Source organism: Mytilus trossulus, chromosome 4, assembly GCF_036588685.1.
Source record: "Mytilus trossulus isolate FHL-02 chromosome 4, PNRI_Mtr1.1.1.hap1, whole genome shotgun sequence".
NCBI classification, from domain to species: Eukaryota; Metazoa; Mollusca; class Bivalvia; order Mytilida; family Mytilidae; genus Mytilus; species Mytilus trossulus.
The window spans coordinates 90,829,839-90,844,854 of NC_086376.1; the positions used below are offsets into that span (position 1 = coordinate 90,829,839).

At 31.6% G+C, this 15,016-nt stretch overlaps 1 protein-coding gene across 13 annotated transcripts in view; it reads right to left on the reverse strand.

Annotated features, from left to right (window-relative positions):
- Positions 1 to 2,828: 2,828 nt before the first annotated feature.
- The window catches only part of LOC134716275 (nucleolysin TIAR-like), a 91,842-nt gene continuing 79,654 nt past the window's right edge, over positions 2,829 to 15,016 (reverse strand). For 8 of the 13 annotated variants that reach the window (XM_063579160.1, XM_063579163.1, XM_063579162.1 and 5 more), the window contains 6 exons: positions 14,241 to 14,403; positions 13,501 to 13,676; positions 13,154 to 13,257; positions 12,793 to 12,848; positions 7,522 to 7,562; positions 2,829 to 6,885 (listed from right to left, as the gene is read on the reverse strand). In XM_063579160.1, the coding sequence (XP_063435230.1) occupies positions 7,524 to 7,562; positions 12,793 to 12,848; positions 13,154 to 13,257; positions 13,501 to 13,676; positions 14,241 to 14,403 (538 nt within the window). In that variant the 3' untranslated portion in view covers positions 2,829 to 6,885; positions 7,522 to 7,523. Of the gene's footprint in view, positions 6,886 to 7,521; positions 7,563 to 9,482; positions 9,557 to 12,792; positions 12,849 to 13,153; positions 13,258 to 13,500; positions 13,677 to 14,240; positions 14,404 to 15,016 lie in introns of all 13 variants that reach the window. The other 5 variants (XR_010106858.1, XR_010106857.1, XM_063579161.1 and 2 more) reach the window with 5 other exon arrangements.

The following is a 15,016-nucleotide window of genomic DNA, read 5'->3' on the forward strand; positions in this document are numbered from 1 at the left end:
GTTTATTTTCGATTTATGTGTTTGACTGTCCCTCTGGTATCTTTCGTCCCTCTTTTACAATCATCATCTCTTTATTTTGTTCAGGATCGATCAATATGAAACATCAAAACATTCATCTAAAAAAACCATTGTGTTGTATACTGCTGTTTGTATCATCGTCATGTTTCGGGTTTTTTTTGCCAGGTATACGTCAACTTATTTGAATATCCCTTGGTAAATGTTGCCTCTCATAACTTAACCCCTTCAAAATATGCCAATCTTCAAAACATGGGAATAAGTCCCAATTTCGTTTTCAATGCAGATAACTTTATCTTAATTAATGAAGAATATCGAGGGGCATTGAAAAATATAACCTCTTATGTCATGATTTACTCTTTATTTCTAGAACTATCCCAACCTTAATGTTAACAAGATAAAATAAAATAGCTGGTTCTCTCCTTTTGGATAATCTACTATTTTTTTTGAATTTCAACCGAAGATGATGAACTTGATCTTGCATCACTGTATTGGATACCTTATCTATAAAAGTATGCTAAAAAACAACGGTATATATTGCTTGGTCATCCAAATTCTCCACAAAACCTCTTTTTAAATTAAAAACATTTATTGTATCTGCAATCGAAGCCTGGCTTGCAAGTTGTGATGAAACTACCTATTTTAGAGGTAGAGTGAATCAGATGTGGATAATATAAAAATCCAAAGATCCTTTAGAGAACATACAATCTAAGACTCAACTAGTAATAAAGCATTCGACTTTGCAACACTTTAAACTAGTATTCCCAATTCCAAACTAGAAGACAAATTGAAAGAGTTGGTATTGCTTTGTTTCATAAAAAAGAATGACCAGCGTAGATACAAGTATCTTTTCTTAGTGAGGGATAAATCCTACTTTGTAAAGAATCACTCTGATTCAAGCAAACTCATCTCTGAAACTGACATAATCAAGATGGTTGATTGACAACATAAGTGTTACGTTTGGATGACGTATTTTTCAACAAACTATCGGCATTCCCTTGGGAACCAATTTGGCCTCTCTTTTTGACGACTTGTTCCTTTATTATTTTGAGGCTGACTTTATACAGGAACTTCTTAGGAAGAGAGATAAAAAATTAGCAATATAACTTTACGTTCCGCTATATAGATAATGTTTTCTCACTCAACAATTCAATCAAAATTTGGTGATCCATCCCATCGAACTAGAGATAAAGGATACAACGGATACAGTGAAGTCTGCCTCATATCTTGACTTACATCTAGAAATTTACAATGAGGGTTGGCTCAAAACAAAACTTTACGACAAAAGAGATAATTTCAGCTTCCCAATTGTGAACTTTCAATTTCTATGTAGCAACATTCCAGCGTCGCCAGCATACAGAGTATCTCCACATTGAAACGATATTCCCGGGCTTGTATTTCCTTAAAAGAGGGTTGCTGTTCACAAGGAAGATATTAAAAGAAGAGTTTCAAATGCTGAAGGTAAAATCATCCCTCCGTAAATTTTATAGACGCCATCACACTAGGTTGGCCGTTATGGAATATTCGTTTCAGATGATATCGGATATTTTCTTTATGTCGTAATTACAATCTTGTTCCCTTTTCATGAATGTGAATTACCGAAATATAATATTTACCGGGTTTGTAATAGCATGAGCAACACGACGGGTGCCACATGTGGAACAGGATCTGCTTATCCTTCTGTAGCACCTGAGATCACCCCCAGATTTTGGTGGGGTTTGTGTTGCTTAGTCTAAATTTTAATTTTTGTCTTATGTGCTTTTAATTGTTTGTTTGTCTTTTGCCTTATAAGCCATGTCGTTTTCAGTTTATTTTCGATCTATGAGTTTGAGTCCTCTAGTATCTTTCGTCCCTCTTTTACTACATAATGATGCTAAGATGGGCGTACCCAAAACAAACATCTGTACATCTTTTCTGTGCAGTGATTCTGTCAAGTAAAGAAATTTATATTTCAATGGACACAAAACAAGGAACAGTTATGCCCACACAATAGTATAAAGTCGCTTTTTAAATGTAAACAGGCTACTATGTACATGCTTACTTTATGATAGTTATATTGACTAATTCTTGTAGTCAGCACTGATGTGTTCAGATGAATTATCATTGATATGGTCATAATTATAAATTAACTGTTTACAAAACATTTAACATTTTTGAAATACTAAGGCTTTTCTACCTCAGTAATAGATTACCTTAGCAAAACTTAAGAATTTTTGGTCCTCAATGCTCTACTAGTTGTACTTTATTTGGCCTTTTTAATTATTTTTTAAGTCGAGTGTAACTGATGAATTGTTTTGTATATTCTTACTTTTTAAAGAATTGCATCAGGGTAAATTCCATGGAAATGAACCAGTAGCAATACACAATCCTATAAAACATTACATTTATTTGGTGACTTGTATGGTCTATGGAGAGTCTTTATATTTTAAGACTTGGGGCATTTAGAGCTCTGCAAATTATTGAGTTGCTGTTCCATTGACATATAATTGAAAATTCCAGTACCAAGTCAGGAATATAACAGTTGATATCCATTTGTTTGCTGTGTCTTATCATTTGATTTTGCCATTTGATTTGATCATATTTGACCATATGCTGTTATGTCAGCTGGCTTTATCCTAAATAATTACTTAAAGTTTGACACCTAAAATAAGCGGATAATAATCTACAACAGTTTAAATACATCCATTTAAGCACTGGACAAATTATTTCGTTTTAGATGCACATGACTGTATAGACCTTCACCAGAACTTTCCTCAAGCAATACATAACAGGGTAAATACATGAAGATTAGAATTAAAAGAAAAACACTGAGATATTTTATGTACAAATTATATTTTTCTCTTTTATGTCACATGATTTACAATGATGATTTCAATGATAACAACATGAAACAGACATGTACAACAACACATGACCATGTTAGGTCGATTTCACATGACATGAGACCACATTCGGTCAATTTCACAAGACATGTGACCATGTCTATTTCACACAACATGTGACCAATTTTTTGGTCTTTTTCACACCCTGACAACAACATGACTGTTTCATACATATGACCTTGCAAAGGTCAAAATTAACACATACATTTGACATAAAATTCACATACATTGGTCTTTTAAAGTAATCAAATGCATTATATTTGAATGCTACTTATGAGCACTGGTTTTACATGCAATTTTGGAACTATAAATTCTTATAAAATAGTGAGTGTTTTCTTGACAAGACATAACTGCTATTATTTTGTAAGTTGGAGTTGGGACATATTCTAAAAGCAATTTATGATTATACTGTAAAGATCACTAATGCTAACTTCACAATACATACAATAATTGATAAATCCTGAATTATGAAAAACACAAAACAATTCTCATTCCCGAAACAAAATGTTGGTTTCAATTTTCATCATATAAAAATAAGAAATAAGACATCTTTTGTTACATGAATGTGTATACAACAAAATTTCCTTTTTTGTACAATTTAAATATCTTATGTACAATAATAAATAAGACATTATCAAACTTATATATATACAAGTCTTGAAATTATCCTATTCATAGTCATATAAAAACAAATCTGTTATCATATTAATCTGTATTAAGGATGAAAACAAATCGAAGACATAAGACAATATAAAACCAAATGATATCAAAAGGATAACTTCCTTATTTGAAAACATGTTACTTTTAATTTGAGCAGCAAGTCAGCAATAAAGTATAAGGCTTATGCAACGGGGAATTGAATGAACTTCTAAATACAACAACCTTAGTGCAAATTAGTCAAATGTCATGTTAAAAGTTGTTACTATCTGCAGTTAAGCTAAAACTAGTCTTCAGTGTTAAATGCTTTAATGCCAATAATATAATAGTGTGATAGAGTCTGTATCTTACTCTTATCAAGGGTGTTGATTACTGTAGCTTTTAATTATTCATGTCAGAAGTGGTCAATAATAAATGCCTGACCTACCAGGTGTTATTTAAAGAATGACCAATAGAAATAAATCAAATAGGATAATTTCAAGACTGTACTATGATAAAACAACACTCATCTAAATTATACAGGGTGTATAAAAATGTTGCTTCATTTAAAATCACATCAGCACTATAACTTAACAGTCACACAAATAAATATGACAAATTCTATAAACACCTGGTTATAATTACTCAGAATTATTCATGTAGTTCATCCATACACAGTTCTTAAATCATTTATATATTATGTAGGGTTATCTTTACACCAAATAGCTTCTTAAAACCATCTTTAAATTTGATACCAGATTAATTAAATGAATAGGCATATATTTTTTAAAAGACATATGTGAAAATAATGGGAAACAAGTAAACCATACTGGACTGGGATTAAAATTTAGTTTTGTCTCTGAGGTAATCAGTATCCTGAATAACATGTAAACTGCATGAATTACATTTGTTATCTATGTGTTTTATCTTCAGTATTTATACTGTGTGATATCCATTAACAGTAATGATTCCGATTAAAACCACTTCATAAATACTCCTTAGCAATTTAGAGCCAATGAACTAAAATAACCAAAAATAAAACTGCATTTGAATAAACTTGAGAATGCTTTAACAGCAAATTAAATTCACCGCATAAAACCATTAAAAGAATTAAATTGCTATAAAATAGAACAGTTACATAATATTTGTGGATGATTATTTTCCGTCTAAACAGATTATGGTTTGTTTGTAGAATCCAGCAGATCGTTTTATAACACTCATCTACACAAATCAATGACAATTGGCTTTTTTTTAAGGTTGATTCGACTTTCTGTTTTTAGGAATGTTAAATTTAAAATTCTACTTGATACACAAATTAGTATGACCTAAATCAGTGATGCTACATTATAATATAAAACTTTAAAAGAATGAAAACTTACTACACTATTTTTACACAGTGAAACTATATTCTTTCAATTCTAGATTTATCAATAACATATTGAATCATAAAACTTCAGACATTACCAAATTTAGAAATACAGTGAATGGAAATTTTGGTATAATTAAAATCAGTTTCAGATATTTTGGAAGAGTAGTATAAAAGTATTTTTTACGTAAAATGTTTGCTATACATGTATCATGTTTTTAACCAGAGTGCTATACTACACTGCTACAACAGAACATCGTAATTACAAGCATGACATTAAATTGGAAGCATTTATTTTACAATGATGACCTTTAACCCTCTGATGCTATATTTACATATGATGAAATATCAGATGGACCAGGTAAAATGATATTTTTGGTGTATTTCATTTCAGAGACAGTTATAAAATGGCAATGTTATACAATAATACTTTCCAATACAAATTGTTAAAAAAACATGTCTTTTTTTCAACAAAAGGAACATTTTTATGTAACAAATCATAGAAAATTCTTATAACAAAGATATAAATCTTGACATATAATCTGTAATATAGACTACTACATATTAACAAAGACAGTCACATGTTGGAATATATGTCACAAACAAGGATCAGTCAAAGAATTTACTGCAGGGAGAACTTTTTTTTTATCTCTAGCCTAGGTAATGTTATTATTGTAAATTTGACAGAAGTGCATAAGGATTTATTTAGAAAACATAGAAAAAAATCAGTACACAAAGGAAAGATGTATTGCCCTGAAACATTTTGAATTTGGAATTATTTTTAATTACAATAGAGTTTTCATGACTGTATCCCTGTCTATGGCATATATTACAAGCTGTGAGGCTAAGTAACAGTTAATTTTTACATCACCCAAAAAGTATAGATTCCATGTTCAACAGTATCATCTAAATCTGATAAGATAAAGTAGGAGGTATTTGTGTGAAAAAGAATAATACAGATTAATTAAACAGTCATATTTTATTTCATTTAAAAGTCTCCATCTTAGGAATCAAGCTCAATAAAGTTAATTTTAGAATTTTAAGTTTGAGTATACAATGGTGTTGTAATGTTAAAATTCAGTCATGGAAACTATGCAAGTTCAGACATCTACTTTTTGAGCATGGAATCTTTAATCGTCCACACTCTACACATATACCACACATTTACATCACAGTTGTGTACTGAGCAGAAAAATGATGTACACATGATTAGTAATGAGAATACTTCTTCTTACAAAATCACACAACAGTAAACTTAATGCAACAGGTAACAGAAAATCATTGTTTGACTTCTTTTTATAATAATTGCTTTGTTAGCATTTTATTTCTATTTCATTTTTTGATATATCTATATAAAAATGGAAAAAATGTTTCATTGCATCCTTGCAACAATTTAAAATCAACAAAAAATTCCATTATTGAAACCTTTTCTTGTTCTGTATAGATCAAATAGTTTAATAAATATTGCAGTGGCTCATAAATGATAATAAATTTAAACATAAAATTGATAAATTTGTGTTTAAAAAATATGGATTTAAACATTATTTTGAATGGAAAAAAATGGACAAATAACTACATTTAACTTTGGTATATACCCAGAAATCTGCACCTTTTATTTCGTAAATAAAGCATTTGTGTAACAAGATATTAATGCTATTTCTAAAACGATTGAATCTGACATGATTGAGTAAAGCTACATTCGGTCAAAAATTATCATGTTATTACAAAATACTTTTATTAATTGCACTGTAAAATATTTTTGTGTTAGAGAGAGCAGGGTAAAATGCATAAAATGAAATAAAACCAGCATAAAAACAAGTACTCTCATGTAAAATGATAATGATTTATGTGCACCATAGAGTTGTCCCCCCTTTCCCTGATACTATGTACATGTATTTACACATCATTAATGTTTTTTTTTTATTCTATTCCCATTTTTCCGCCTCATACTCTGTCGTACATTTCATGTACAGTTTCTGATCAAATCTGAAAAAGAAGAAATAAGAATATGTATTCAAATCTACATCTCAAAAATTAAGAACATTTCTTTGGGGACAAGATTCATCAAGATATTGATTAATTGTATTTATTTTGCAGATTATTTGTTTCTACTGAAGGAAATTTAATTTGTCAACTTTAATTTTCATATGATAGTCGAATTAATCAACTTTAGTACAAAATCCAGAGGTAAATTTGACATTTTTTTTACTTTCTTTTATAAGATTTATTCAAATAAGAGAGACATTGTGAAAGTATAAACACCAACAAGTCTATAACTAACTTGGTGGTCTCACACATAAAACACAAGATGGACTTTATTAAAATTCCTAATATCTGTAAGTCTATAACTAACTTGGTGGTCTCACACATAAAACACAAGATGGACTTTATTAAAATTCCTAATATCTGTAAGTCTATAACTAACTTGGTGGTCTCACACATAAAACACAAGATGGACTGTATTAAAACTCCATGTTCAAGGACATTCCTAGGAATATTGCTGTCAAATTAATCCATTTGATGGTTTCAGAGGAGGAGATGAAAAAAAACCACAGATGGACTGTACTAGAGATGGGAAAAGCTTTTCATGGCTTTCATGTTACTGAACTTAAAATAACTTACTGTCAATAGTGATTGGAGCCTAGTTCTGGACTTGCATCATTCTGAAATAAAAAAAAAAAACCCAAATCAATCATAAATTCTTATCTTAATTTTTTTAGTCTTTCTAATCACACCCATCTTAAAAATATAAATTCAATAAAGATTGCTGTTGTTATGTTGAACTCAATTCACCAAGCAACTGACTTATAGTAATGACATACTGAGACAAAGTGAGTTAAATCTGATAAGTAAATAAAGGATGTATGTAAAATAAAAATGTGCACCTGTCATTGAAATCTTGCATGCCTTATCATTGCATAAATGATGTCAGAACTTGTAGAATAATGTGAGACCAATAGTTATCTAGAATTCAACTTCTCAATCATACTACTTCAAATTGTATGTCCTTTTTATACAAAAAGTGACTCGTAGAAAACTTCACAGCCTTGGGTATAGTTATATCTTAGTCGTGTTATCTTCAATGAGATTTATTATTCAAACTTTTTAACTTAATATTTGGACTCCTAACACTTTCACTGAATCTAATTAATCAGCTAAACAAGCCATCTAATGTGTCAACATAACAATAGCCAGCAGTTTACAGACATATTAATTAAAACATAACTTAAACAAATATGGCATGATCAAATAACTGTAACAATGACTTCATAATGAAAGGTTTCTGTTTTGCAAGGAATGAGACAAAAAGCTGACATTAGACATGCATAAAGAAGAATTATTACGGTTCAGACTCGCAATAGGAAACAAGACATTAAAATTTAAAACTTTGTCTGAGAAATATGCTTAATGAAGCAAAAGGTTCGTTGAAATTAATTCATTTTACATTTCAAAGTTATTACATAATTAAGTTCTGCATTACTGAAATTCTTAAAAGTAATTAGTAGACTTAAGATCCCAGACAGTTTTGTTTTCTTCTAAAAACAGACTTTCATGTAAAAGTGGAAATTTACGTGGAATTGTAAAATTTATAGCTCCGACTTTTCTCCTGAGGAATAAAGATTAATCCAAAATGCATTAACAATGTATGTACATGATCCTTATTCCCATTAAAGGCATTATCATATACAAGGATTTATATGTAGCTATTCTAGTCCATTATCTACGAACAAACAAAGTGTCTGAAGACAAAAAAGGGATCTTCAGTGCACAAGGAACCTTAAAATACTAACCACATTATATAATTCAATTTTTTTGTTGGTTATTTTATTATTTAATGTTTCTTTACAGTAATGAAATTTCAATTCCTTCAACGATAAAATCCACTGGTAGAGAGCATTTGTATGAGACTGCACAGTGTATATTTAATTGTCAAATGTTAATGAACTTGCTAGTCAATTTAGTCCTAAGAAAATAAATCCTTCTTTTTTCTATAATCAAGTAGAAGGAAGTTGAGAAAATAAATTACGTGCAAAGTCTGAAATACGAGAGGACAGTTCAAATGTCTGTAATACATTGATTTTTTTTTTATTAAAATCTATCAATTGAAAAAAAGTCATATAGGAAATGAAACAGATTTCCTTTGTCTTATATAACTTAAAGTGACATTCATAAAATGCTGTGAAACAGAAATAAGATTTTGAAATAAACAATTTACCAGGTTTCCTTGTAGCATCAAATTTGCTTTCATGCTCCTTTTTTTAATATTTATATTAACCCAAACTTGTTTCACAATGGTATGAAATTCCTAAATGTTTGATCGATAAAATTGAGGAAAATCTTTAATAATGTTATTGCATCCCTTTTCATAGTGACATATATAAAAATTGTCTTTCAGTTGACAAATCACAACAAACATTTGAAAGATTTTAAAAAACAATATAGAGTTTCTACTTCTACTGAATTTAAGTTTAAATTGCTAGTATTCATTTGAATGAATTAAAAAAAAATATCATTCCACTTTAAAAGTAAACAAAGAAAAAGAAGACTAAAATAGGAAAAGTTGGCCAAAAAGTCCAACTCACCCCACCGATAGATAGCCGATTGGTCAATCATGGGCTGGACTTGATATAACTTAATGCCATCACACTGCCAACACCTGCCCAAGATTATACATACATATTACAATTGTACAGCCTCTATCTACTGTGTACAAAATGGTAGCAGTTTAGAGGTCACACTCAAGGTCAGATAAAAACCAGCAGCATTGTCTCAAGATCTTGCTATGATGAACTTTTCTTTTTCATTAAGATTTTTTTTAAGGTAAAATTGATCATCTTCATGTAACTTATCTACATACAAGATGACCACTCTAAAAGTCGGTTTTGCAAGCAGACAATTGTACTGGTCAGAGAGTGGACATAAACCGACATCATTTTGATTAAGTCACCAATTATAGTTATAGAAACATGCATGCATCTCTTAACAAACAGTGTCATAAAAAATAAAACTTTTGAAATCTTATATGAAATGTAGGATAGTACCCCAGAACTAAGTGTCTTGTCTGTTCTCAGGATAGTACCCCAGAACCAAGTGTCTTGTCTGTTCTCAGATTGATTGTAGGATAGTACCCCAGAACTAAGTGTCTTGTCTGTTCTCAGGATAGTACCCCAGAACCAAGTGTCTTGTCTGTTCTCAGATTGATTGTAGGATAGTACCCCAGAACCATGTGTCTTGTCTGTTCTCAGATTGATTGTAGGATAGTACCCCAGAACCAAGTGTCTTGTCTGTTCTCAGATTGATTGTAGGATAGTACCCCAGAACCAAGTGTCTTGTCTGTTCTCAGATTGATTGTAGGATAGTACCCCAGAACCATGTGTCTTGTCTGTTCTCAGATTGATTGTAGGATAGTACCCCAGAACCAAGTGTCTTGTCTGTTCTCAGATTGATTGTAGGATAGTACCCCAGAACCAAGTGTCTTGTCTGTTCTCAGATTGATTGTAGGATAGTACCCCAGAACCAAGTGTCTTGTCTGTTCTCAGATTGATTGTAGGATAGTACCCCAGAACCATGTGTCTTGTCTGTTCTCAGATTGATTGTAGGATAGTACCCCAGAACCATGTGTCTTGTCTGTTCTCAGGATAGTACCCCAGAACTAAGTGTCCTTGTCTGTTCTCAGATTGATTGTAGGATAGTACCCCAGAACCATGTGTCTTGTCTGTTCTCAGATTGATTGTAGGATATTACCCCAGAACCAAGTGTCTTGTCTGTTCTCAGATTGATTGTAGGATAGTACCCCAGAACCAAGTGTCTTGTCTGTTCTCAGATTGATTGTAGGATAGTACCCCAGAACCAAGTGTCTTGTCTGTTCTCAGATTGATTGTAGGATAGTACCCCAGAACCATGTGTCTTGTCTGTTCTCAGGATAGTACCCCAGAACCAAGTGTCTTGTCTGTTCTCAGATTGATTGTAGGATAGTACCCCAGAACCATGTGTCTTGTCTGTTCTCAGATTGATTGTAGGATAGTACCCCAGAACCATGTGTCTTGTCTGTTCTCAGGATAGTACCCCAGAACCAAGTGTCTTGTCTGTTCTCAGATTGATTGTATGATAGTACCCTAGAACCAAGTGTCTTGTCTGTTCTCAGATTGATTGTAGGATAGTACCCCAGAACCATGTGTCTTGTCTGTTCTCAGATTGATTGTAGGATAGTACCCCAGAACCAGGTGTCTTGTCTGTTCTCAGATTGATTGTAGGATAGTACCCCAGAACTAAGTGTCTTGTCTGTTCTCAGATTGATTTTAGGATAGTACCCCAGAACTAAGTGTCTTGTCAGTTCTCAGGATAGTACCCCAGAACCATGTGTCTTGTCTGTTCTCAGGATAGTACCCCAGAACCAAGTGTCTTGTCTGTTCTCAGATTGATTGTAGGATAGTACCCCAGAACCAAGTGTCTTGTCTGTTCTCAGGATAGTACCCCAGAACCATGTGTCTTGTCTGTTCTCAGATTGAATTGAGGATAGTACCCCAGAACCATGTGTCTTGTCTGTTCTCAGGACAGTACCCCAGAACCATGTGTCTCGTCTGTTCTCAGATTGAAGGTTGTGTCCCAAGTTTTATAAAATTCTATGAAGGTTTGACAAAGTTTTAATTGTCTAAAGAAAAATTAAATGTGGGGATGGCTACATGATGAATGTTCACACCAAGACTATCATTGTAGGTTGAGAGAAAAACAGAATCCTAAATTTAACATATCTATATAAATGATAATGTAAATTACTTTTTGTATGGCTTCCATCAGCAGGGAGAGAGATTATATTAAACCTTGTTTACAGAAATCAAACAAAAACAAACAGCAAACAACATTTCTATAAACAAGGTTGCAATAGTATGATATCTGAGTATGATTCTAGTGGTGTATATACAAAGTTTCTACACAAGGTGTTAAATATACAAGGGAACAATGAAACTTCTCATTTCAGAACAGTTTTTACACAAGATATATATGGTTTAGGGTGAACATTCGAAATATTTAGAACCATTTCATAATTCTAGCTTCAAAGACTACAGAAGTAACCAACTATCTTAGCTTTGATAGTTGATTATATCTGTCTTTTAAATTTTTTTTGCAAAATAAAATGATGTCTTGTAAAGGGGAGGGCAAAAACTATTGATATGAGAAGTTTCGTTGTTACAAGGAGACCATCAGATTGACTGTCTATATATATATGTTATAACTAGAGATAAGTTTGTTCCCACATACCATATAACACAGTAACTACACTTGTTAAAACATAGAACTCTTACAAGAACACAAAGTAACACAGAATGCTGAACACACAAGATTACTTCCCCTTTTTTGGGGAGGTTTTCTTTGCCTTTTTTTCCAAACATGAATTATACAATTCCAAACATCATTTTGAGAAAATCTGAGAAATGGTTCAATAGAAAACTAAATCAAATTTAAATTTAGAACAACCAAGTTAAATTTATGATCTTTTATAGTTGTGTAGGTTTCAGATTTAGCACGTGTGTTCAGCATCTTGTGTTAGCTTTTGCATATGCAAATAACATAGAATCAGTTTATTTAAAGCCGTTACACAAACTTTCAAACACAAGGTCAATGATCTGCACATATTTAGAGAAAAGAAAAATGAAAGATTGTAAGATTTTCTTAATTTCATGTTACCAATGGTTTAAATGAATTATTAAAAGAAATTGCAAAAAATTTTAACAATTTCTATGGCAAAATCATGGAACAAGGTGACCTTGTCCTTTAAGAAATAAAATTGGTAACAGCAGTAAACTGGTTCTAATCAACCCTTATTGAGCTCTGCAGAAAATTGGCGTAGTTATATATTAATAATGTTGTATAGCACTCAGCACTAATACATACAAAGTATTCATCATGTCGATCGTAACTACTCTTATCACTTTTATCGTAGGAATCATCTGTGATGAAATATGACAAAACTTAGGATTGGTTCAAATGACAATTGATCAAATCAAATTATATATTATTGTTGAATCACCCATAAAAAATCTCAATGAAAAAATAATTTTACCAAAACTGCTTATCAATAAAAAATAATTAATTTTAAGCATTGATAATCTTGAATGGAATAAAAATAAGCAAAAATAATTTATTTTCAAGAATGTTAAACAATTTAATGAAGTGCTACAAAGTTTTGAAAGAGAATTGGGTCAATGGACACAGCTCAATAAAGCATGTTGTTAGCTAAGCCGTAGACACGTACCCTGTGGCATTTGGTATCCCATCATACCTTGTTGTTGACCGTTGAACTGTTGACCCGGAGGCATTTGCATCTGTCCCCATTGCTGCATTGGCATGTTCATGCCGCTTTAAATGAAATAATAAATAAAGATTATAAATCCTGTTACTATGGTGATTGAAGTCTTTTTCTTCCTCAAAAATGGGGTTCAAATACGCTGTTTTATTATTAGCCAATAAATCATTATGTTGAATACAAAAATGGGCTGTAAAATTGTTATAAAGAGATTGAACATTTAAAACTAAATGGCTACAGCAATCTATCAGGAATTATTTCAGGAAAGGTTGGCAGATCATTAATAGTCTATTTACCTGTAAGGATAGCTACCATAACCAGCAGGGTAGCCTGACTGCATGTTGTATCCCTGCCCCATATTTTGGTATGCACCTGGGTACCAATAGCCCATATTGGCATAATACTGGCCATAGGAACCTGGTGAACCGGAATATTGCTGTTGTGAAGGCTGTTGTTGTGATGGTTGACTAACCTACAAAACATTAAAATAATACATCATGACAAGGATCTTACAATAAATTGTAGATATTTGATGCTTTCTTACAACATATAGTCTTAACCAATTAATGATGTATTTTAGTAAAATATGGCAAACAAATAATGCACATAACTATGCAAGATTCCAAAGGATGAACATTTATTCTTGTGACTTGTGTAAGTTTAATAAAAAAAGCTCAAAATTTATCTTGGAATTGTGAGCTATATACCTGTATAGTACGACCAGTCAATGAATTAGCTAATGAAACAAATTGAACTCAAGTGATAACTGACATTTTTTTACAGTTTCAAGTACAAACTGAAAGAAAATTGTTTTCCTCCAATGATTAATTGAAAAAGTCATCAGAACATCTCTATTGTAAAACATCATATGAATCCTTATCTGCAATTCTTTAAATAATAATTATAAGTGCCATCTATCTACATACAACTGTTTCTGATGTTATCTTTATACAAAACTGGAGATTGGACATCTATCTATGAACTTGTAAAAAAGTAGAAGCATCAAAAAGCACCCTTTGTTAAGCTGTGTACATACCATCTGATGTGGTGTACCATTTCCACTGCCCCCTCCAGCTGATGAGTTGGTCTGACTAGGTTCGTTTGATTCCTTCCCCCAGGAACACTTGACTTGCTGTTCTGCCACCATTGTGCCGTTCACCTGACATATTGCTTGGGCTGCTGCCTGTTTTTCTGAAAACCTAGAAGAAAATCAAATAAATGCATGTAGAATTACTTTGATGAAGTGTGTATTTTTTAAATCTTTCGCTTGAAATGTTTTGTTTTTTTAAGCTTTTAGAATTTTTTGTTTTGAATATTGATTCAAAATGTTTTTAGACAATGATTCTCCGCAATTAGTATCACCCCCAGTTTTTTGGTGGGATTCTTGTTGCTGATTCTTTAGTTTTCTATGTTGTGTCATGTGTTCTGCTGTTTGTATGTTTGTCTTTTTCATTTTTAGCCATGGCGTTGTCAGTTTATATTCGATTTATAAGTTTGACTGTCCCTCTAGTATCTTTCGCCCCTCTTTTAGTACACAATTTTTATATACATGATTAGTATTTTATGCAAATAACATATACTTTACAAGCCTAACATTATCTTTTTTATGTAAAAAACTTCATATTTAAGACAATACAATGAAATACTAACATAAAATGATACAACTGACTTTATGGTATGGGTGTTGTTCATTGTTAAAGGCCATGTAATGACCTATAGCTGATTAATTATGCTTCCTGTAGACTGTTGAAAAGTTATATCATAAGTAATCACGCCACAATTCCTTATTTTATATCTTCCTGATTAATTTTT